This window comes from Myxine glutinosa, chromosome 4 (assembly GCF_964187855.1).
Source record: "Myxine glutinosa chromosome 4, kmMyxGlut1.1, whole genome shotgun sequence".
Taxonomy (NCBI): Eukaryota; Metazoa; Chordata; class Myxini; order Myxiniformes; family Myxinidae; genus Myxine; species Myxine glutinosa.
The window spans coordinates 21,706,163-21,732,178 of NC_136264.1; the positions used below are offsets into that span (position 1 = coordinate 21,706,163).

A 26,016-nucleotide genomic window follows, 5' to 3' on the forward strand; every position below is an offset into this window, starting at 1 on the left:
GTAGAGCCGGTAAAATATGGAATTGCCGAAGGGGATTCCAAATGGAGGAGAGAAGATTGGTGAAGTGTAATCGTCTGTGTTGATCCAGCACGGTTGATCCCCAACATCCAATCCATAAGGGAAAAGGCGAATCTCTGAAATAACAAGTGTTTCCCACAACTAAAGTTATATTAGCTACAAATTGTAAGTTCACTTTCCAGCATAACTTCAGCAGTTTTTGTAAACATCTTGATTGCTTTTCGTGGTTGTTTTTTTGAAGTGTTAAACTCGTGGTCAGTAAAATGCACACAGTCAATTCGAACAAGAAATTGCATTATCTATGCAAGTAAACTGTGTATACAGTCAATCAACAATTTTGCATCTCCTCAGTATAATAAGGAAACACTCATTGGTAAAAAAAAAACCTCTTATTTTTCTCCAGTTATACTTCTCAGTCAAACCTGTTGCCAAAGCAAAATCAGCATTTATCAAAATCTTCTTTCAAAAAACAAAAACAAAAGGACTTCCTATCTCCTCTCTCACCGCTTCACATCATCATCAAACATTGAAGACATAATTAATTCCTGTCACTCTCAAATTCAAATACGAATGTTTTTGAACTTCCCCAAACTGGATGCTGCTATAAGAGTGACCGTGCTGGTCCTTAGCCCCTCATCCATCCTTTCATGGTTTCCCCCATGCCAAGTGCCACTGCAAGAACAGCAGAACCATGTAAAGGGGCCTTGTTAAGCCTTTATCACTCCATGGTGGTATAGAGGTGCATCTGTGCATGGTCTTCAGCCCATGCCCGGTGGTGGCAGGCCTTAGAAATTGACCTCACTCAGTCAGGTTGGCACACGCTGCCAATATTATGTCCATAAATGATGACAGTCAAGCCCTGTTATAGCTAGTCGGGGATGTGCCTGATGCTCGTGCATTGCCATACAGCCCTGGGATTCCCAAAAAGCTTCCATCTCAGATCGTGAAACTTTGGGGTCACCATGACCTGATCTCCATTTCCATGGTCCCATGCTAGAAGTCACTATGAACTCAGTTCTTTTCTTTTTTTCAGCACATTACTAAAATCTGTAAATCTATTTTCTTCTATCTGCTCAATATTGCCCAAATATTCTCTTCCTTTAAACAAAGTACGACTGAAACTCTTGTTCATGCTCTCATAACGTCACACTTTGATTGCTGCAGATTACTGTTAACAGTCTTGCTTGCTTATTCCCTCAAGTCCTTACAATTCGTTCAGTATATGATTACCAGGCTCATAGTTCAGGCTTGTAAGCTTGATGACATCACTCCAATCCTTAAAACACTTCACTGACTCCCAGTACAACAGTGTGTAGCTTTTCAAATTTTGCTGCTAATCTTGAAATTTAACCTGAAATTGCTCTTACACTCTGGAGCACTCTGCCTCTTAAAATTTGCACACAGTCTCCTCAATTACAGTTCACAAATCTCTCCTAAAATCTCATCTTTTAGAGCTCTATTTTCTTAACTTCCACTTTTCGTACCTTTCCCTTATTTAAAAACTGGTGTTGGCTTAGCGGTTAGGGTGCAGGATTGGGATCCTAGGATCCTGGGTTCGAATCACGGTCGATCGCTAAATTAACACCAGGGGGTTGACTCAGCCTGTCATCCTTCCGAGGTCGGCAAATTGAGTACCAGCTTGCTGGGATGAATGATCCCGGTGTGTACCCCGGTTTAGAATTGGTACACCGTATCCCTGCGCATCGTAAGAGGCGACTAAGGGTTGGCGTCAGGAAGGGCATCCGGCCGTAAAAACATTGCCTCAAACAGGGAACCATGATGATTGTCATGGGCCCCGCAAGGCTAACCCCCGCTCCAGCGGGGAAAATGGCCTTAAAACGAGCATTCATTCATTCATTCATTCCCTTATTTAAAAACTGCTTTGAGATTTTGCTTCTCAATGAAAAATGTGATATAAGAAGTTTGATTGATATAAGAAAGAAATTTGAAAAGACAATGAAAAGTGGGATGTAAGAAATTTGATTGATTGAAAACTTTAAAAGTTGCTATTTCCTGGACTATTGTGAGAAACTCTGTGTGGACTATTTGTATACTCCACATGTGTGTCGTGTAACATTCCTCATAACAAATGGAATGTGTTGATGAATAAAATTTGCACACAATCATTTTCTGTTTCTCATACTTGTAATAAGCTTGGTAATAAGCTTTCTGTTTCTTGGCAATAAGCCAAATGTTCTGTGAGATTTATCAATGAATAGTGATAAATACCAATCCATCTGGTGTTTTCATCTTTTTTTTTTTTTTGCCAACTCGCCACAGTAGTTTTCAATCGCAAAATGGTGAGTGGGTAGGTATCCAAAGGTCTGTTTTTTGACTGTGTGAAGACCTTGCTTTGCCTTTAAGCTCTATGTTTGAAGAAACTGTTTACACAGAGGTGTTGTTGCTTCATATTAGCAGGCTTGAGTGTTGACTACTCCACAAGTATGCAACAATGCAGACAATGGGACAGAGGAAATGTACCGTTGCAGGTGATTCCATCTCCATGGTAACCTTCCTTGCAGGTGCAGGTGTAGGAGCCATCAGTGTTGGCGCAAGTGGCCCGGTGGAGATTGCAAGGGTGTGAAAGGCACTCGTCAATATCTGTGGCACATGGATGATAGCATGTCAATGATAATGCAGAGAGAAATAATGTCACATTCTTGTGAAAAAATAAAGTGAACATTACAGGCAGAACATGAGTTTAGGCGCAGAGAATCCAATAAAACTTGAGCAATTTTGTGTACCGGCACAATTTTTTTTACATGCCTTGAGCTAATATTAGACTTTATTTATCACTTCGTGTAAAAGCCTATTTATTAATGTAATAAACTTACCTTGTGAACAATTGTTTCCAGTCCATCCTTTGGGACAAATGCAAGTGAATGTGTTTGCACCATCTACGCAAGTTCCACCATTGTGACAAGAGTCTGGTGTGCAGTCATCCTTGTCTGTATAATGGGGAGGAGAAATAGTAAGTTTCAAGTTGAATTCCAAAATCACTATTAACACAACACTTACACATAATTCCATACAGAAGTGGGTATTATAAGTTAATTTACAGGCTATTTGGGGAAAATAATGTGTGAAGCAACAATGGTACTCACTTATGCTGCAGTATGTCCCGGAAAATCCAATAGCGCATCTGCACTCAAAAGCGTTGGTCTTGTCAATGCACGTGCCACCGTTCAGGCAGTTAATATTTACACAATCATCAACGCCTGAAATGGCAAAAATGAAGAAAACATCAACATGGGTAAACCATAAGTGATTTATATGCACCACTCAGCCAACTTAACAGCCATTTCAACGACCGGTGATATGAACTGCCTGCAAAGCATCAAGATAATAGTTTGTAGTCAGGTTGGGAATTATAGTCAGAAAGAGACGAAAGAGAATTACCAATTGGTCTGAGATTCATTCCCGAATCTAGCTTGCTGGTTGCATAATCATGAAGAGTGACTGTGCTGTTGATGCAGCGCCCCTGAACATCAGGACAAGAGCTTAGCCAGGGCGTTGAAGATGACCCAATGAATCGACATCGAAAGATACCATGGCATCTTTAACCTCCATCAGCTAATGTTAGTGGATGGGACGCCCAATTTAACGTCATTCTGAAGGATGACAGTCATTGATACAATGCTTTGTCTGTGAAGTACCAATCCTGATACTTCACTTCACATGCATGGAGCTGTTTCAATTTGACATTTATATCAGGGTCAATAATCAAACCCAAACTAGATGATTCAGAGATGAGTGCACCACCTCAGCACCATCTCCGTCATGTGACAGAAACAGCAGTTGAAATGACATATGTATATCCTACTATATAAAATAAGGCAACTATTTGTGCATATGTATGTCTGGAAATCATAGAAAAATAACAGGACTAAACCGATCTCCACTAAATTTTGCATATGTGTTGGTAGTACCCTGGGTGAGGTCATGGACACAAATCCCCCCTCCCCACACACACTGCAAGGGGGGAGGAGGGGGAAAGGTGAGTTGCAAGATGACTTACAATTTTGGGGCACCCAGTGGCAAGGTGCCTTGAAATGTTTGCCTGTACATGTGCCACAGTGCAAGTGGTTTCCTGACCCTGCTGCAGACAGGGGGGTTATATATTTTTGTGTCGTGGCTAGTAATCCACCATGGCTGCAGCAGGGTCAGCAATTGGAGGAGAATTATTCAAGTTATGATTCAGGAGCAGACGTTTTTATTAATTTGGTCACAATCTGAAAAAGTAGGTCAAGGACACTGATTAAACATCAGAGGCACCACATCAATGCAGGTCCACGATTATGATGCAAGAACATATGGGAAGGTCGTGTTCTTTGAGATTCTGCATTAGCAAAATTGAATGATGACAAAAAATGGGGGTTTTTTTTAGAGCGCCATCCTCAACAACATTATTTTTTGCAGACCGCCATTCCACGACATTATTTTTTGCGGACCGCCATTCCAGGACAACATTTTTTTTTGCAGACCGCCAGTTGACCTTGACTTCGGAGGGGTATGATGTAAATGAAAGGTAATTGTGCCTTGCTCTAGGCTATCTAGTGAGGGGCAATTTCGTTCCGATCGGACAAAGCTTAGTCGCCTTTCAGTGAAAAATGTCAAAATGACTATAACTGAGTCATCACCTTAAGATTTGGTCAAGGTAAAAAAATGTCAACCTGCAAACTTTTGATTCCTATTATTGATGCAAAATTTCAGACATTGGCATAAAAAAAGAGAAAAAGAAATGGTGGTATAGCACTGCTGGGGGTGAAAATGAATGAATGAATGATCGTTTTAAGGCCATTTTTCCCCCGCTACTGCGGGGGTTAGCCTTGCGGGCCCCATGACAATCATGGTTCCCTGTTTGAGGCAATGTTTTTTATGGCCGGATGCCCTTCCTGACGCCAACCCTTGGTCATGCTCTAACGATGCGCAGCGATACGGTGTACCTAATCTGAATCCGGGTACACACCGTGATCATTCGTCCCAGCAAGCTGGTACTCAATTTGCCGACCTCGGAAGGATGACAGGCTGAGTCAACCCCCCTGGCGTTAATTCAGCGATCGACCGGGATTCGAACTCAGGATCCCAGGATCCCAAGCTGGCACCCTAACCACGAAGCCAACACCAGGATAGCACTGCTGGGGGTCTAAGAAACTATTGAGTACAATATAAAAATTAGGGGTACTAATTGTAGAAACATATCCGACAACAGCTATAAGCCTCCTCCTATGCTGTAGGCATCGGCTTAATAAAAGGGTGGGTGTGAAAAAGAGGAATGAAAATACAGGAGTGAAACTCAGTCCATCTGAGGAAATTGAATCTCCAAGTCTCGTTTTGGGGACCGGAGGATTCGTTAAAAAAGCAAAATGATGGTGAACTCCCTGATTCACAACAGCCATAAGTAACCACTCACACCCAGATACCAGTTCACACTGATTGACGATAATATTCCCTGTGACAAATCCGAAAACCGGACTGATGAAACTGCCCCCAAAATCTCTCTCACCAAATAAATAAACAAAGAGAAATAAAGACAGATTATTCAGACCGGAATGAAAGAGAATGTTTCGGAAATTGAAACAAACCACACAATGTTACACAATCCTGGTTGCTCACCGTGAATGCAGTGGAATCCTCCTGCGTCTTCCCAGCCGCTGTTACAGACACATTGGTAATCGTTGACCATATTCTCACAGGTTCCATTGTTACACGAAACTGCTGCACAGTTGTCAATCTCTGAAAAACAAAGAATGTTTTCACGTGAAGGAAAAATAAATGTTTTAATAAAATGATATGTTCAAATTAAACATTTTTTTTATGAGGTGACTCCGTGGTGTAATGGTTAGAGACTCGGTGGTGTAATGGTTAGAGACTCGGTGGTGTAATGGTTAGAGACTCGGTGGTGTAATGGTTAGAGACTCGGTGGTGCAATGGTTAGAGACTCCGTGGTGTAATGGTTAGAGACTCGGTGGTGTAATGGTTAGAGACTCGGTGGTGTAATGGTTGGAGACTCGGTGGTGTAATGGTTGGAGACTCAGTGATGTAATGGTTAGAGACTCCGTGGTGTAATGGTTAGAGACTCGGTGGTGGAATGGTTAGAGACTCCGTGGTGTAATGGTTAGAGACTCGGTGGTGTAATGGTTGGAGACTCGGTGGTGTAATGGTTAGAGACTCCGTGGTGTAATGGTTGGAGACTCGGTGGTGTAATGGTTGGAGACTCGGTGGTGTAATGGTTAGAGACTCGGTGGTGTAATGGTTAGAGACTCGGTGGTGCAATGGTTAGAGACTCCGTGGTGTAATGGTTAGAGACTCGGTGGTGTAATGGTTAGAGACTCGGTGGTGTAATGGTTGGAGACTCGGTGGTGTAATGGTTGGAGACTCGGTGGTGTAATGGTTGGAGACTCAGTGGTGTAATGGTTAGAGACTCCGTGGTGTAATGGTTAGAGACTCGGTGGTGTAATGGTTAGAGACTCGGTGGTGTAATGGTTAGAGACTCAGTGGTGTAATGGTTAGAGACTCAGTGGTGTACTGGTTGGAGACTCAGTGGTGTAATGGTTAGAGACTCGGTGGTGTCATGGTTAGAGACTCGGTGGTGTCATGGTTAGAGACTCGGTGGTGTCATGGTTAGAGACTCGGTGGTGTAATGGTTAGAGACTCCGTGGTGTAATGGTTAGAGACTCGGTGGTGTAATGGTTAGAGACTCGGTGGTGTCATGGTTAGAGACTCGGTGGTGTAATGGTTAGAGACTCGGTGGTGTAATGGTTAGAGACTCAGTGGTGTAATGGTTAGAGACTCAGTGGTGTACTGGTTGGAGACTCAGTGGTGTAATGGTTAGAGACTCGGTGGTGTCATGGTTAGAGACTCGGTGGTGTAATGGTTAGAGACTCAGTTTGTTTTTTGTTTTTTTTGTATACTGAATCGAGGCTCGTGAAAGAGCTAACATTTATTTCACAAACAAATCAACCAGACAAACAAAATATACAAAAAAGAGGGAGCGGAAGACAAGATGGGGAGAGAAGGGGAAGCACACAAACACAACATTTGAGAGCAGGGAGATGTTCTGGAGGGATAGGGCATGGGGGGAGGAGGCGTGGGAAGGGAGGTTGGGGGGGGGGGGGTGGGGTGGGAGAAGTATAAAACATAAGGACACCAAGGACTTCCAGGACAGAAGCTGGTATTTCAAAAAGGTGGATTTGGGGTGAAATTGGCGGGGGTAGAAAAGAACAAGGTTTTGGATGGGGGAAGATAAGAGATGGTGGTGAACAGCTGTTTTAAAGACCTGGAGGGTGGAGTGGGATTGAAGAGAGTGAGGGAGTTTGTTCCAGAGGCGGGAGAAAAGAAGAATGAAGGAGTGAAGGTGAGCAGAGAGTCTTGATTTTGGCAGTTTAACCATAAGAGGGTTGCAGGCAGATATTGTGCGACCTGCAGGAATATTTGCGGGACAGAGCCCAGAGAGAGCTGAGGGGGCAAGGCCAGAGAGGAGTCGGTAGAAGACGGAAAGACCACCAACCTGCCTGCGGTGAGTGAGTGAAAGGCCCTTGGAGTTAGCTTCATCACGGGAGATTCCAAAGATTCTGAACGCTTTGGTTTCAACAGCGTGAAGACGAGCTAGGTGTGAGGCAGGAGCACCAGCCCAGAGGGGACAGCAGTATTCCATTGAGCTGCGGATGAAAGCCTTGTATGTGGTGAGGAGCTCAGATGTGCCAAGGAAGGACTTCGCATGACGGAGGATGCCCAGTCGGCGACTGGCGTTGGAGGCCAGATTTGAAATGCGGTTTTCCCAGGAAAGATCATGGCAGATAGTGAGACCCAGTAGCTTGAGTGACAGAACTTCTTGGAGAGGATTATTCAGAAAGTGGATGGGAGGGTTGTGCAGTCGGTCTTTTCGGAGAGAGATCGTAAGAGTGTGAGATTTGTCAGGATTGAAAGACATGTTCCACTTGTTTGCCCAGTCTGTGATTTTGGCCAGGTCTGCAGAGAGTGAGGAGGCTGCAGACTGCGATCTGAGGGATGAGGAATGGAGCGACAGAGAGTAGAGTCATCAGCAAAGAGATCGAGAGGATTTTCAAGAGAGTCAGAGAGATCATTGATGAAGACCAGAAAAAGCACAGGGCCCAGAACACTGCCTTGGGGAACTCAAGCCTGAACAGGAAGAGGAGATGAGAGAAACCCATTCAGGGCCACACGTTGACTACGACTGGAGAGGAAGTCCGCCAGCCATGCGTGGAGATTTCCATGGATACCAAAGGAGGAGTGTTTGTTGAGCAGAGCGGGGTGCCAGACCGTATCGAAGGCACGTGATATGTCAAGGGAGACAGCTCTAATTTCCTGTTTGGAATTGAGGACCTCCATCCATTGTTGAGAAAGCAGAAGCAGCATGTCTAGAGTAGAGTGACCAGGTCTGAAACCAAATTGATGATCAGAGATCAAGCCAATGGAGAAGAGGAAATATTTCATATCTGAAGCATTGATGGATTCCATGACTTTGCGGATAATTGGGAGAAGGCTGATTGGTCTGTAGTTGCTGGGATCTGTTTTTGCACCTTTTTTGTGCAAAGCGGTGATGTTGGCTGATTTCCAAGCAGATGGCAGATGACCTTGAGCAAAAGAGAGGGTGAAGAGAACAGAGAGAGGGAGTGAAAGAGCGGAAGAACAGGATTTTAGGACCGATGGGCTGATGCCGTCAGATCTAGTTGCAGAATCAGCGTCGAGGGTTGACAGAAACTTTTCCACCTTGTCAGGAGGAAAGGACACAGAGTCCAGGAGCAGCTGGGTACGACTGGGTATGGTGGGTACAGAGAGGGATGGGTTTGGGACACCAGATTTAGAGGCAAACACAGAGTTGAGGCATTCCGCTTTTTCACGTGCGGAGTCAGCCGTGTAGCCGTTTGAGGTGAGGGAGGGGATGGAGGGGGAACAAACACCAGAAACAGATTTGACCAGACGCCACCAGGATTTGGAAGAGGGAGACAGATAAGTGGTGTAATGGTTGGAGACTCAATGGTGTAATGGTTGGAGACTCGGTGGTGTAATGGTTAGAGACTGTGGTGAAATGGTTAGACTCAGTGGTGTAATGGTTAGAGACTCGGTGGTGAAATGGTAAGAGACTCGGTGGTGTAATGTTTAGAGACTCAATGGTGTAATGGTTAGAGACTCGGTGGTGTAATGGTTAGAGACTCAATGGTGTAATGGTTAGAGACTTGGTGGTGTAATGGTTGGAGACTTGGTGGTGTAATGGTTATAGAGACTTGGTGGTGTAATGGTTATAGACTTGGGGGTGTAATGGTTATGGAGACTTGGTGGTGTAATGGTTAGAGACTTGGTGGTGTAATGGTTGTGGAGACTTGGTGGTGTAATGGTTCGAGACTTGGTGGTGCAATCGTCATAGAGACTTAGTGGTGTAATGGTTAGAGACTCAATAGCGTAATCGTTAGAGACTTGGTGGTGAAATGGTTAAAGACTCAATGGTGTAATGGTTGGAGACTCAATGGTGTAATGGTTGGAGACTCTGTGGTGTAATGGTTCGAGACTTGGTGGTGAAATGGTTTTAAAAAAACATTCCCTCCAGGTCTGGGAGAGAGGTTGGGAGTCCAAACCCTGTCTGAGTCATAAAAAGCTTCCTTGCTTGAAGTTCAGAATTTAAAAAGATAGAGCACGGACAATGCCCAAAGGCTGGCATCCATGGGGAGGAGGAAATTCATCCTTAGGAAATGTGGTGAGAAAGGCGGTGCCATTGTTGCGACGTCACTGGGTCAAATAATTATCTGGAAAGTGATGGCATTTCCACAAGCTCAGTGGCTGTGCAGCTCATCATTTTAATAAAAATGCAGTGAATCACAATCATTTTTTTTCTTTTTGACAAAACCTGCACATAAAGGAGAAATATGTGAAAACACGACACACTTACAATACAAGAAACACCACTGTGTTTGTTGATTAACATTACATTGATGAATTATCTTCAATAACGAGTAATGGACAGTCCAGTCCAGATCAACGCTTCAATAACTTTGTTTCCGGTTGTCCTGAAGTTTCACACGAAAAGTATGTTGATGACATGACCTTTTGCCAAACTTTTAGTGACACTGAACAAACAAGTCTTCTGTTGCAGCAGCTTGACTGTCTGCAAGAATGGTCATCTATAAACAATATGAATCTTTATACGAGTGAATGCCAAGTCATGATTACATGTTTTCGAAGACTCCCGGTAGAGGTGCCTAGTTTTCATATCGGAGACTCAAGCTATTAATCAAACAGATTGTGTTAAACTTTTTGGCATCTATATGCAAGAAAGTGGTTGTTAGAGACTTGGTGGTGTAATGGTTAGAGACTCAATGGTGTAATGGTTGGAGGCTTGGTGGTGAAATGGTTGAAGACTGCGACTTTTGCGAAAGTGAAATGGTTAAATGGTTAAAGAGGGTGGTGAAATGTGAAATGGTTATGTGAAATTTGTGAAAAATGCGAAAAATGTAGTTTTGTGAAAAATGTGAAATTTCACTTGGTGGTGAAATGGTTAAAGACTGCGACTTTTTTGTTAAAGACGAATTTCACTCAGGCCAACTGGCACGGTCTTCAAGCAGCCATAAATCATCTGGACTGGTCTCCCATCTCTACCGCCTCTGACATCAACTCATCCTGGGAATTCTTCCAATGTAAATTGCTCTCTCTCATGCACAGATTTATCCCATCTCGTCTTCAGTTGTCATACCCTTCCTCCCGTCCATGGTACACGGAATCTTGTGGTGAGGCTGTTGCCCAGAAACAACTTGCTTTCGTCTCCTGGAAAGCAAATCCAACCGAAGGAAATCTCATTTCCTTTCACAAAGCCCGAAACAAGTGTGTGTCCACCCTCAGGAGAGCCAGGAAACAATATCTCTCCGTTCTCAAGACCAATCTCTCTTATCGGTCTCCCTCTTCCAAATCCTGGTGGCGTCTGGTCAAATCTGTTTCTGGTGTTTGTTCCCCCTCCATCCCCTCCCTCACCTCAAACGGCTACACGACTGACTCCGCATGTGAAAAAGCTGAATGCCTCAACTCTGCGTTTGCCTCGAAATCTTGTGTCCCAAACCCATCCCTCTCTGTACCCACCGTACCCAGTCGTACCCAGCTGCTCCTGGACTCTGTGTCCTTTACTCCTGACAAGGTGGAAAAGTTTCTGTCAACACTCGACTCTGATTCTGCAACTGGATCTGACGGCATCAGCCCAAGGGTCCTAAAATCCTGTTCTTCCGCTCTTTCACTCCCTCTCTCTGTTCTCTTCGCCCTCTCTTTTGCTCAAGGTCATCTGGCATCTGCTTGGAAATCAGCCAACATCACCACATTGCACAAAAAAGGTGCAAAAACAGATCCTAGCAACTACAGACCAATCAGCCTTCTCCAAATTATCAGCAAAGTCATGGAATCCATTGTAGTGAAATTATACCAAGGTGAACCCAGGGTGTGCTCGCTTCAAAAGGGGCGTCGAAAAGACCCGGGACAACCGGGGCGCACGGACACTCCAGCGGAACTCACTGTGACATAGTCCTGTAGTTTGAATGGTATGTACGCCCCTAAATGCTGCGCTGACTGTCCTCTCTATTGGACCATTGCCATATTGAATCGACCATTGCTCATGAAATACTCTGATTTTAATGCCTGTTGCATGAATGTATTTTTACAGGATGTACTTCAGATCTAAATGATATTAAACCTACCCAGAGGTCAAGTCGTGTCTGAGCTTGATTTTCACGACATTTAATATCATTTAGATCGCCGGAATGGCTGACCACAAGATGATCGTAGTACCAATTCTCGGAGCCGACTCTCAAGCTGAGGGATCAGCATCGGAGTTCACTCACTGGCTCAAAACGCTGGAGAATTATTTTGCTGCTCACGAAACAGAGCTCACCGCTGCGATGAAGCTGTCCGTGTTACAGTCGAAGGTCTATCACACCGTGTTCCGGAACATAGCTCGATTTGAGACGTACGCTACGGCACTAGCCGAGCTGAAGCGCTTATACGTAAAAACACGGAGCGCTGTGCACGGCCGGCATCAACTCTCCCAGTGGCGACAACCATCTGAATCGATCGATCGCTACGCGCAGGAGTTGCACTACCTGTTGGCGGACTGCGTGCAGGACGTACGGACCCACGAGCAAGTGCAGGACGACTTGCTCCGAGATTCATTCATCTCCGGAATTAGTTCTGGGGTCTTGCGGCTCTGACTCCTGGAGGTCGCGGATCTGACATTTACGGAAGCACTACGGCTGGCGCGCGTATATACAGATGCCCGAGAACAATCCAACACATACGATCACCCACGAGTCGTGGCGGGGGCCTCTCAACTCGCGCGACCGGAGAGGGCTACCGCCGAGGATACGGAAGAGGACCCGACCACCACGGCCGAGACTCCGGGTGCTCCTGAAGCGAACTCCGCTTCCGGCCTCACTGCTGCCGCCGCTGCCCGGCCACGGCCTGACCGGTATGCAAAATGTTATTTTTGCGGGAATCGGCAGCACCCTCGCTCTGAATGCCCGGCTCGGGAGGCTACATGCCACCTGTGCTCCACCAAGGGCCATTTTGCAAAGGTCTGCAGGAAGGCCGCTCGGGGCACGCGTCCCCGCGCGACCTTGAATGGGCTCATCGCGGAGCCAACGGATCGAGCGCCGGAGGGGGCGCCTCACTCGGCTTTGATGAGCCACTCTCCTTCTCGCGGGCCTCTGGCTGCACGCCCGACCTTGGTGAGATACACCGGGCCGCCGAAACAAATGGCGCGAACGCGACCGGCCGCAGCGCGACCGACCTTGACTGGCGTTCGAACGCCTACTTCAAACAAGCGACATGCTCCTGCTGTGGAAACTCCTCTCGATGTGCGGCAAACGCAGCACGAATTACATGCACCCACTTTGGCATATGAATCTGCAGACGGCAGAGATCCTTCTCACGTGACTCGAGCGCCATCTGACGGCGGCTCTTACGAATTACATGCACTCACTTTGGCATATGAATCTGCAGACGGCAGAGATCTTTCTCACGTGACTCGAGCGCCATCTGGCGGCGGCTCTTACGACCTACACACACCCACTCTAGCAAATGAAACTGCTGATGAGCCAACTGACTTCAATGCTCCTGCTGAGGCCCAACCTGCCGACGCTGCCCGAAGGATTGCAGCCGGCGTGGGATCCACCCACGAGGCGCGATCTTCTCGCCCGGCCGGTACAATACCTGCCGGGTCTGCCGGCCTTGCGCAGGCCATCATTCCGCTCACGGTCGCGGGCGTTTTTGTGCAAGCTTTGATTGACACGGGGTCCACGGATAGTTTTATCGATCAGCGACTTGTGCATCAACATGGGTGGCCGGTTCTCGGGACAACGCGCCGGATCTTCATGGCCTCTCAAGGACTTCGGTTGAGCACAAAAGAGGCGTGTCGATTGAAACTTGTGATAAAGGGACGCACGTTCCCGGACGTGTATCTCATGGTATTACCTGCTTTATGCGCTGACGTTCTGTTAGGACTTGATTTCCTTAAGCGGCATGGACATTTGGAAATAGACTTCGGTGGGCCGGACACGCTCGCTGTGTGCGCCCTCGCTCAAATGGACATGGACCCTCTCTCACTGTTCCCCAACCTGACCACTTATTGTACCCCTGTAGCCGTCAAATCGCGGCGCTACTCTCGCGCGGACGCGCAATTCATTGCGGAAGAAACGGCCCTGCTCTTAAAGGACGGTATTATAGAACACAGTAGGTCACCGTGGCGGGCCCAAGTCTTAGTGGTGCGGAGTGAGGCCCACCGCCGGCGCATGGTAATCGACTATTCGCAGACGATTAATCGTTTTACACAGCTGGATGCCTACCCCTTACCGGGGATGGACGCCCTGGTACGCCAGGTGGCCCTGTATTCCGTTTATAGCACTCTCGATCTGCGTAGTGCGTATCATCAAGTCCCCATCTCTAGGGCTGATCGCGTCTTTACAGCCTTTGAATCAGGTCAGCGGTTGTACCAGTTCACGCGACTTCCCTTTGGGGTAACTAAAGGAGTCGCTTGTTTTCAGAGGGCTATGGATGACCTCGTTGCGAAGGAGAATTTGACCGATGTCTTTGTCTATCTGGACAATCTTACGGTTTGTGGGTATGACCAGGAGCATCACGACGCTAATCTGAAACGCTTCCTCGAGGTCGCGCGGAAATATCGCCTAACCATGAATGCGGCTAAGTGTCGATACTCTCTACGCACGGTAGACCTTTTGGGGTACACCGTGACCCATGGCTCCGTCTCTCCGGATAAGGAGCGTCTGCGCCCTTTGCTCGATATGGCTCCGCCTAGCGATCGGGCTTCGCTGAAACGCGCTCTAGGGCTGTTCGCCCATTATTCAAAGTGGGTGCAAAATTTCTCCGTGAAGCTCCGCCCCCTCGTGGCCTGCGACACTTTCCCCATGGGCCCGGCCGCCCTGGCGGCCTTCGAGGGCCTTAAAGTCGACATCGCTGGCGCCGCTATCGCGACGATTGACGAGAGTGCCTCTTTCGTTTTGGAGAGTGATGCCTCAGATCATGCGATAGCGGCGACTCTCTCCCAAGGGGGCCGCCCTGTGGCTTTCTTCTCGCGGACTCTCACCTCCGCCGAGCGGAGGCATTCGTCTGTCGAAAAGGAAGCATACGCGATCGTCAAATCAATTCGGCGATGGCGGCCGTATCTGCTTGGGCAGTGTTTCCAAATCGTCACGGACCAACAGAGCGTTGCGTTTATGTACGACACCTTACATGCTCAGCGCATTAAGAATGAGAAAATCACCCGTTGGCGTATCGAACTCGCCGACTTCTGCTACACCATCAAATACCACCCGGGGAAGGATAACCTGGTCACTGACGCCTTATCGAGGCCGGCCACTTGCGCGGGGGTTGTAACTTTGGAGGGGCTGCGCACTTTGCACGGCACTATGTGTCATCCCGGGGTAACGCGCTTCGCGCATTTTGTGCGCGAGGGCACTCTGCCGTACTCGATTGAGGACATCCGCCGCATCTGCCGTGATTGCGCGATCTGTGCGGAACTCAAACCGCGTTTTTATAACCCTCCTATGGGGACACTCGTTAGGGCTACTAGACCGTGGGAGCGCTTGGCGATGGACTTCAAAGGGCCGCTGCCAATGTCGAGCAACTCTCGCTATCTGCTCACTATCGTCGATGAGTATTCACGATTCCCCTTTGCTTACACGTGCGGGGATATGTCGGCTGCCACGGTTTTTTTTTTTTTTTTTTTTTTTGTATACAAGGTCGAGGCTCGTGAAAGAGCGAACATTAATCACACAGAAAGACAAACCGACACATAAAACATATAACATAGGGAGCGGTAGACAAGATGGGGAGAGAGGGGGAAGGACACAAACACAACATTTGAGAGCAGGGACCGAGAGACATGGAGACATCGAGAGATCTGAGAGAGGGCGAGGGCTTTGGGGGGGGGGGCGTGGGAAGGGGGCGGTGGGAGAGGTATAAAACATGTGGACACTGCCAGGACTTCCAGGAAAGAAGTTGGAATTTCAAACAAGGTGGATCTGGGGTGAATTAGCGGGGGTAGAAAAGATCAAGGTTTTGGATGGGGGAAGATAAGAGATGGTGGTGAACAGCTGTTTTAAAGACCTGGAGGGAGGAGTGGGATTGAAGGGAGTGAGGGAGTTTGTTCCAGAGGCGGGAGAAAAGAGGAATGAAAGAGTGAAGGTGAGCAGAGAGCCGAGATTTCGGCAGTTTAACCATCAGAGGGTTGCTGGCAGATCTTGTGCGACCTGTAGGAATATTTGGGGGACAGAGCACAGAGAGAGCTGGGGGTGCAAGGCCGGAGAGGAGTCGGTAGAAGACAGAAAGACCACCTACTTGCCTGCGGTGAGTGAGTGAAAGGCCCTCAGAGATAGCTTCATCGCGGGAGATTCCAATAATTCTGAAAGCTTTGGTTTCAACAGCGTGAAGCCGAGCTAGGTGTGAGGCAGGAGCACCGGCCCATAGGGGAGAACAGTATTCCATTGAGCTGCGGATGAAAGCCTTGTATGTGGTGAGGAGCTCAGGTGTGTCGAGGAAGGACTTCGCACGACGGAGGATGCCCAGTCGGCGACTGGCTTTGGAGGCCAGCTTGGAAATGTGGTTTTCCCAAGAAAGATCATGGCAGATAGTGAGACCCAAAATCTTGAGCGACAGAACTTCTTGGAGAGGATTGTTGAGAAAGTAGATGGGAGGGTTGTCCAGTCGATCTTTTCGGAGAGACATAGTAAGAGTGTGAGATTTGTCAGGATTGAAAGACATGTTCCACTTGTTTGACCAGTCTGTGATTTTGTCCAGGTCTTCAGAGAGTGAGGAGGCAGCAGACTGCCGATCTGAGGGAAGAGGAATGGAGCGGCAGAGAGTGGAGTCATCAGCAAAGAGATAGAGAGGATTTTCGAGAGAGTCAGAGAGATCATTGATGAAGACCAGAAAAAGCACGGGGCCCAGAACACTGCCTTGGGGAACTCCAGCCTGAACAGGAAGAGGAGATGAGAGAAACCCATTCAGGGCCACACGTTGACGACGACTAGAGAGGAAGTCCGCCAGCCATGCGTGGAGATTTCCATGGATACCAAAGGAGGAGAGTTTGGTGAGCAGAGCGGGGTGCCAGACCGTGTCGAAGGCACGTGATATGTCGAGGGAGACAGCTCTAATTTCCTGTTTGGCATTGAGGACCTCCATCCATTGTTGAGACAGCAGAAGCAGCATGTCCAGAGTAGAGTGACCTGGTCTGAAACCAAATTGATGATCAGAGATCAAGCCATTGGAGAAGAGGAAAGATTTCATATCCGAAGCAATGATGGATTCCATGACTTTGCTGATAATTGGGAGAAGGCTGATTGGTCTGTAGTTGCTAGGATCTGTTTTTGCACCTTTTTTGTGCAAAGCGGTGATGTTGGCTGATTTCCAAGCAGATGGCAGTTGACCTTGAGCAAAAGAGAGGGTGAAGAGAACAGAGAGAGGGTGAGATAGAGCAGCAGAGCAGGATTTTAGCACCCGTGGGCTGATGCCGTCGGGTCCAGTTGCAGAATCAGAGTCGAGGGTTGACAGAAACTTTTCCACCTTGTCAGGAGGAAAGGACACGGAGTCCAGGAGCAGCAGGGTACGACTGGGTATGGTGGGTACAGAGAGGGATGGGTTTGGGACACAAGATTTAGAGGCAAACACAGAGTTGAGGCATTCAGCTTTTTCACGTGCGGAGTCAGCTGTGTAGCCGTTTGAGGTAAGGGAGGGGATGGAGGGGGAACAAACACCAGAAACGGATTTGACCAGACGCCACCAGGATTTGGAAGAGGGAGACAGATAAGAGAGTTCGGTCTTGAGAACGGAGAGATATTGTTTCCTGGCTCTCCTGAGGGTGGACACACACTTGTTTCGGGCTTTGTGAAAGGAAATGAGATTTCCTTCCGTTGGATTTGCTTTCCAGGAGACGAAGGCAAGTTGTTTCTGGGCAACAGCCTCACCACAAGATTCCGTGTACCATGGACGGGAGGAAGGGTATGACAACTGAAGACGAGATGGGATAAATCTGTGCATGAGAGAGAGCAATTTACTTTGGAAGAATTCCCAGGATGAGTTGATGTCAGAGGTGGTAGAGATGGGAGACCAGTCCAGATGATTGATGGCTGCTTGAAGACCGTGCCAGTTGGCCTGAGTGAAATGCCAGACTCGTCGACGCTGAGCAGGCTCCCTGAGGATGGTCAGAGAGATGTCCACTTTAACAAGGACATGATCAGATGATCCGATCGGAGCAGAAGAAGAGCAGCAGACATTTTCAGGGAAGTTAGTCATAACCAAGTCCAGAAGAGAAGATGTTCCGTTGACTGAGATCCGGGTCGGGAAATTGACAGATTGTGTCAGTCCCAGTGAGTCGCAGAAGTCCTTTGCTGAGGAGCCATGGCTGGTGAGAGAGGTACCCACACCCAGCCAACTGGCATGATGACAGTTGAAATCACCACATATGAGGAAGAGAGAGTTGGGATGAGTAGATAGAAGTTGGTCCATATCATCAGACAGCGAGATGTAGATGGAGTCATCACTGTTTGGTGGACGGTACAACACACATATGAACAAGAGGTGGGAGCGAAGGGGAAGCCGTAGCCAGAGGTATTCCTGGGGGTGAGGTGGAGAGAGTGCAGTGCAGGGCGAGTGAGGAAGAGAGTTTTTGATAAAGATAGCAACCCCGCCTCCAGGACGAGGCTCAGGTCTATCATACCGGAGGAGGGAGTAGCCCGGGAGAGATACTATGGAATCAGAGACATCATAAAGGAGGAAAGTTTCTGTTAAGCAGATCACGTCTGGTTTGACAGAAGCAACCTGTATGGAGAGATCAGTTAAGTTTGAACGAAGGCCCCGGATGTTTGAGGTCCATACCGTTAATGAAGAGGAAGGGGGAGCATCAGATACAGAACAGGGGGGAGGAGGGGTAGGGTAAGATGTGGAAGAGGTGGAAGAGGTAGGGAGAGCTGTTGAAGGTGTGTCAGAGATTTCAGAATAGCTCGGAGAAAGGGAAGGATGGGGCGGACAAAAGGTTTGATGGTGATTGGGTGAGCCACAATGAGGTGTTATTTGAGGAGGGGGAAGAGCGAGGCAGAAGGTTGGGGGAGATGGAGGTGAGAGTTTGAAGGGGGAAGAAGCGGGGAGGACGCTTTGAGGAGGGGGAGTGAGAGGGGGGAAATTGAGAAGCAATGAGGGTGGGGAGATTTGAAGGGGAGGGGTGAGGGGGAAGTTTGGGAGGGAAGGGGCAAGGGGAGGGATTTGAAAGGGATGGGATATGGGGGAGATTTGGAGGGGAGGGGTGAGGCAGGAGTCTAGGAGGGGAGGGGCGAGGGGGCGTCTTGGCGGGGAGGGGTGAGGGGGTCGTTTAGGAGGGAGGGGGCAAGGGGGGAGATTTGAAAGGGATGGGTGATGGGGAAGATTTGGAGGGGAGGGGTGATGGGGAAGATTTGGAGGGGAGGGGTTATGGGGAAGATTTGGAGGGGAGGGGTGAGATTGGATTTTTGAAAGTGTACGATTTATGGGAAACGAACATATATTGCAAAATGAGTTGCTTGTGACCTTCGAGTTAAAAATACGTTTAAGGACGCTGGATGGAGGATGGAGTGCAGGAGAGTTTAGGGAATGTAGAAAAAAGGCACTACAGGAGATGGATATTTTTTTTGGGATGAATTGATTTGGTGAGCAAGTCGAAAGCAGCCTTTTAAAGAAGAAGAAGAAAAAGGTGTTATAAAATATGACGGAATACATAACTTGAGGGGAAAGTGTAAACATTGAAGGTTAATGAGTGAAAACTATCTGGGGAAATGGGGGAGAAACACGTGGTCGAAGAACGAACGAACGAATAAGAATGAATAAACGAATGATAACAGAGAAGGAAATTTTTTTTTTTTTTTTTTTTTTTTTTTTTTTTGGGTTGAGATTTACACAAGGAAGTAGGCTATGGGTGAAAAGCCTGGGAATACAGAGAACGAAAGTTATTGGATCACAAACGATGGACCACTGAGAGAAAAACAAAGCCTCAAGGTTGTACAGTGCACACTGTACAAGGCCTTGCTCGCGACACGGCAAACAGACGATCAATTTATGAAAGATAAACACCGAGAAACAACCAAAGTTGCACACAAATAACTTCACACACCGAAAGATAAATACAGTTTCGACAAAATACAATTGTGAACAGACTTAACTTCGAAAAACGTGGAGACCGTGTGGAGCTTCGAAAATCCCTGCCGCCGTCTCCAAGATCTCGCGAGATCTCCCGGTTATTCGGTGCCTGCAGAATTTGTTTTCTATGTTCGGGTATCCGGCCTACGTGCATACCGATCGGGGTGCGGTGTTCCTGTCCCAGGAGGTGAGGGGCTACTTGCTCCAGCATAATGTCGCTTCGAGCTACACCACCCCGTACCGGCCCCAAGCGAATGGGCAGATCGAACGCTTTAATGGGATTATATGGAGGGCCGTCATGCTGAGCCTCCGGACCCTCGGCCGAGGCCTTGATAAATGGGCGTGGTCGCTACCTGCCGCTCTAAACTCGATCGGGGCTCTCCAATGTACCGCCACCAACCAGACTCCTCACGAACGACTGTTCCACCACCCTAGAGGCTCCGGCAGTATCCAATCTTTACCCAGCTGGCTCGCTGAACCGGGGCCCGCCTATCTCAAACGAGCGGTTTGCGCTAGCAAGTACGACCCCCTTGTTGACAAGGTGCAGGTCCTCCAGGCTAATCCCGAGCATGCTCACGTGTTAACGGCAGATGGCCGCGGGTCTACTGTCTCCGTACGCCATCTCGCCCCATGTGGGGACGACGACAGGGATATCGACGAACCCGTCTACGAGTCTATGGACTCTACCGAAGCTTCCCCTATGGAACTACCACCGTTACTTCCGTCGTTCCCCACTCCCGTGCCCGAAGGCGCTGGGGCGCCCCCTCCCACTCCCACCTCCGGCGGCTATTCCGACGCGGGGGACTCCGGGCTTGGGGACGCCGTGCCCGGTAGATTCCGAACACGAACTGGCAGGGAAGTTCGCCGCCCCGACCGCTACGCGTGGACCGACTGACGTGGATTGACGTGACCCATTCGATTATTGCTGATGCTTGCTTGCAACCTGCCGAGCGGCAGTATAGTTCTAACGGCGGGGAGAATGTAGTGAAATTATACCAAGGTGAACCCAGGGTGTGCTCGCTTCAAAAGGGGCGTCTATAAGACCCGGGACAACCGGGGCGCACGGACACTCCAGCGGAACTCACTGTGACATAGTCCTGTAGTTTGAATGGTATGTACGCCCCTAAATGCTGCGCTGACTGTCCTCTCTATTGGACCATTGCCATATTGAATCGACCATTGCTCATGAAATACTCTGATTTTAATGCCTGTTGCATGAATGTATTTTTACAGGATGTACTTCAGATCTAAATGATATTAAACCTACCCAGAGGTCAAGTCATGTCTGAGCTTGATTTTCACGACATCCATCATTGCTTCAGATATGAAATCTTTCCTCTTCTCCAATGGCTTGATCTCTGATCATCAATTTGGTTTCAGACCTGGTCACTCTACTCTGGACATGCTGCTTCTGCTTTCTCAACAATGGAAGGAGGTCCTCAATGCCAAACAGGAAATTAGAGCTGTCTCCCATGACATATCAACATGCCTTCGATACGGTCTGGCACAACGCTCTGCTCACCAAACACTCCTCCTTTGGTATCCATGGAAATCTCCACGCATGGCTGGCGGACTTCCTCTCTAGTCATAGTCAACGTGTGGCCCTGAATGGGTTTCTCTCATCTCCTCTTCCTGTTCAGGCTGGAGTTCCCCAAGGCAGTGTTCTGGGCCCTGTTCTTTTTCTGGTCTTCATCAATGATCTCTCTGACTCTCTTGAAAATCCTCTCTATCTCTTTGCTGAAGACTCTACTCTCTGTTGCTCCATTCCTCATCCCTCAGATCGGCAGTCTGCAGCCTCCTCGCTCTCTGCAGACCTGGACAAAATCACAGACTGGGCAAACAAGTGGAACATGTCTTTCAATCCTGACAAATCTCACACTCTCACGATGTCTCTCCGAAAAGACCGACTGGACAGCCTTCCCATCTACTTTCTGAATAATCCTCTCCAAGAAGTTCTGTCACTCAAGCTTTTGGGTCTCACTATCTGCCATGATCTTTCCTGGGAAAACCACATTTCAAATCTGGCCTCCAAAGCCAGTCGCCAACTGGGCATCCTCCGTCGTGCGAAGTCCTTCCTTGGCACACCTGAGCTCCTCGCCACATACAAGGCTTTCATCCGCAGCTCAATGGAATACTGCTCTCCCCTCTGGGCTGGTGCTCCTGCCTCACACCTAGCTCGTCTTCACACTGTTGAAACCAAAGCGTTCAGAATCATTGGAATCTCCCGCGATGAAGCTAGCACCAAGGGCCTTTCACTCACTCACCGCAGGCAGGGTGGTGGTCTTTCCGTCTTCTACCGACTCCTCTCTGGCCTTGGCCCCCCAGCTCTCTCTGGGCTCTGTCCCCCAAATACTCCTACAGGTCACACAAGATCTGCCTGCAACCCTCTAATGGTTAAACTGCCAAAATCAAGACTCTCTGCTCACCTTCACTCCTTCAATCCTCTTTTCTCCCACCTCTGGAACAAACTCCCTCACTCTCTTCAATCCCAATCCACCCTCCAGGTCTTTAAAACAGCTGTTCACCACCATCTCTTATCTTCCCCCATCCAAAACCTTGATCTTTTCTACCCCTGCTAATTTCCCCCCAAATCCACTTTTTTGAAATACCAACTTCTGTCCTGGAAGTCCTTGGTGTCCTTGTGTTTTATACTTCTCCCACCCCCCCCCCCCCCTTCCCACGCCTCCTCCTCCCCAAGCCCTCTCCCTCCCACACATCTCTCTGCTCTCAAATGTTGTGTTTGTGTGCTTCCCCTTCGCTCCCCATCTTGTCTTCCCCTCCCTCTTTTTATGTATTTTGTTTATCTGGTTGATTTGTTTGTGAAATAAATGTTAGCTCTTTCACGAGCCTCGATTCCGTATAAAAAAAAACTAAAAAAAAAACTTGAAATGGGACACTCAAGTTCAGGCCTTGGATTAAAACTTCAACAGAAAACTATACTTTTTGAACAAATGAAATGTTGTAATATCTGTTTCTGATTTAGTTAGTAACAGTTTATTACCCTCACAAGAGGAGAGGGTACTGCATTTGGGTCCATTTGTTTCTAGCAAAATCGAAGATTTTTGAAGTATATTGGTCGGTTGCGTTTGTGGTTCTGTCTGTCTGTCTGTCTGTCTGTTTGTTTGTCACCGGCCTAGAGGTCACAATTTGAAACCAATCTTCACAAAACTTCACCAATTAGTAGAGTTGGTCATAAGGAAGAAGCCTATTGTTTTTGAGGTTAAAAGTCAAAGGTAAAACATCTTCAGGTCAAATTTCTTTAAAAACATCTTCAGGTTTGTGAATACTTTCTGAAGGTACCGCATATGCAACACTCCATGATGCAAACTCCAAACACGCACAAAGTTAACACTGATGTTGTGCGTCGTGCTGATGTTGTTTTTGTCGTGTGCGTTTACAGTTGTATTTGATTGGCCAATAGCTTTTCATGCGGTTTTTTTGACCAATCAGGTATGCCGTAAAATAAATCGGGACGTTTTACATCATTAACCAGAACGGCACTCGGAAGAGAGCATACCTCCGCCAGGCTGAACACTTTGCGTTTTGTATCCCACAAACCGGTCGGATATGGATTCGGACCTGGACGAAAATGTAATCGGCTTGTTCTTGTCACCGCCAAAACGCATTCACCAAGTTTTGGAATAAGTCATCCACAACGTTTTGAGACATCGTGCTGCATATCATTCTTGCCACGATCACGCAATGGTGAACAATAACTTGAAATATTCTTAGATCCAGATCGAGATCCGGATCTTCACCAAAATCTAATCATTTCGTCCTTGTCATACACTAAAGCTCTCCATCAAATTTCGTCCGAATCCTTCCACAACCTTTTTGAGATATCCTGTTCATAGACAAACAGACAAACAAACAGACAGGGGTGAAAACATAACCTCCATCCACCTTCAATGGTGGAGATAATAAATTGCTTCTTTATTTGATAATTTTAAAAAACGTCCAGCTTTTGGCAAATAAGAACAAATATATTTGTATCTATTAATATATCTATATATGGGAGATTTACACAATACCACAGATATAAGTGAGCGAAACTCGAAAAATAAGCCTTTTTATAGGGTTTTCCCATGGCCGATGAGATTTTGTGCAATTACAACATAAGGAAACAAAATAATGCTCCAGTGTCTGAAATAACAATTCTCCAAGTTTTAAATACAAATGAGATGGAACAATTAACAATAAATAGTCTCATCTGTGTGTATAAATAACAGTAAATCAGTGCAGACATACGCACACACTGAATGACACACAGCACCTGAACAAGAGGTGTTCCTGTACCTTCATGAATGTGCAAGGCCTATCGGGTTGCCCAATAAATTCCAACATCCAGAAGTTTCATGAAAACATTAAAACGCTGTTTTTCATTGTTGTTCACAGCTGATATGGTAGCTTTTCAAATGCAGAGCAATTCCACAATGTGTGTGGTTTCCATTGACAGGATGTTATGCTGGAGGACCCACCTTCTGGAATTAATTTTGTGGAGTTTAAACATGCCAGAGTGTCATTCAGAAAGAGGAGGCAAGAACAAAAGCGAGCACTTTGGCCAAATTCTAAATTGCTGCTCTAACCAACTATTATACTCAAAAGAGGCACAGCCATGCATCCAGCAATTATACAAATCAGCAGCCACCTTTCGCAGAGGACATCATGATGATTACTTGGGGAAAGCAGACGGCACAGTGCTGGGCATATTTGTTCAACTAACAGGGTTTTAGGTTGTATTTGCAGGAGGCCAAATTAATTTAACGAGATAGCAATAAAATAACAGAAATTTAGCGACACCTCATCCAGACCATTCTGTTCAGTTTTGGTCATGACATCTAAGGGAAGGACGCAGCTGTCAGAGAGGGCTCCGCATAGAGTGAATACATTGACATCAGACAAAGCCGGACCAGGTATGAAAGCAGCTAAAAGAGACAGGACTATACACAGTCGTCGAGTCAGTCGGCCTTGCAGCATAGCTCAAACCAATGGTGGTGGGGAGAAACTCAGGAACCAGAGTAAATAACGTGCACATAAATCACATCAAGGGACAAAATCAAATTGTGGTTGAAGTCGACGTAAAATACTTGCTGATACATTTGATAACTCCAAGTAAGCATACGTACACACACACACACACACACACACACACACACACACACACACACACACACACACACACACACACACACACACAACAGTGACCTCTCCTGTCCCTTTGGGTATGGTTGAGGCGAATTAATATGATATAACAAGGATGCTGTGAAATGTAGATGGAACAGGATGGAAGATTGTGCAAACTTACTTTTGTCACATAATATGCCAGTGTAACCAACCATACAGGTACAGTTAAACGAAGCTGGGATATTCGTGCAGGTGCCATATGAACAGGGGTTCGATAAGCACTCGTTTTTATCTGCAAGAAAAATGAGCAAAACGATTGGGCAAAAGCACATGAGAGGAGAATCATACAAACCTGCAAGTCTGACACCTAAACAAATACACCTGCACCAACAATATTTGTGCCAAGATGTCATCCATGTAACAACCACAAGTAGCATTACTTGTTTGTTTAGTCAATGAAAATTCAAAAGAAAGATGGCTCACAGGTAAGCTTCAAGGTTTGCTTAAAATGTACAATCTCGTACCTTCATCGCAGTTCGTTCCCCTCCATCCAGGCAAACATGTGCAATTGTAATCATTGACCAAATCTGTACATGTTGCTCCATTCACGCATGGCATGGGGATGCATTCGTTGATCTCTGAATGACAGAAAGGGATCCGTTATGCTGATGCAGTGCAGTACAATGAGGCACAATCAAATCAGGATAACAATCATGAACCAGACAAAAATATCATGGCGTTCTGGTTTTGAAAGATCAACCTGCTGTACAATGTTGTAAGGAGTGATACCCGCCCTGCCACTGAGAGATGGGGAGAATTAATTCAAATTGTACACAGGTGTACTGTCATATTATCAGAGAGCAACTCTTTGTTCCGTAAGAGACTGCGTACTTCGTCAAAAGGTTCTCAAACACCATGCCTCGTGTCTCAAGTTTGATAAACGTTCTGCAGTACTTCTTGGAGCATCGAGTAGTTACTTTCCAACAAGATGTTCATGCACACATGGTCAGAATGTGTAAACATCACCTACAACTCACACAGCATCTCAACAGCTTCATCTCCCATTTTTGAGCTCATCGAAAACATCCGAAATTACTTGTGGCGACAAATAGCAAAAAAGGTCTATTTCTTTTTAAGAGACTTTCAGTCAAATGACAAAATCACTTCCACTGAACTTCACCGAAAATTCACCTCAAACAAGTG

General features: G+C 47.1%; 1 protein-coding gene across 1 annotated transcript in view; it reads right to left on the minus strand.

The window, feature by feature from the left end:
- LOC137425813 (uncharacterized) overlaps nt 1–26,016 on the minus strand; it is a 173,689-nt gene that overhangs the window by 120,229 nt on the left and 27,444 nt on the right. The window contains exons 9-15 of the mRNA XM_078775191.1: nt 25,338–25,451; nt 24,995–25,105; nt 5,635–5,754; nt 3,123–3,236; nt 2,853–2,966; nt 2,500–2,619; nt 1–134 (exon numbers count right to left, since the gene is read on the minus strand). Of these exons, the coding sequence (XP_078631317.1) occupies nt 1–134; nt 2,500–2,619; nt 2,853–2,966; nt 3,123–3,236; nt 5,635–5,754; nt 24,995–25,105; nt 25,338–25,451 (827 nt within the window). The remainder of the gene's footprint in view (nt 135–2,499; nt 2,620–2,852; nt 2,967–3,122; nt 3,237–5,634; nt 5,755–24,994; nt 25,106–25,337; nt 25,452–26,016) is intronic.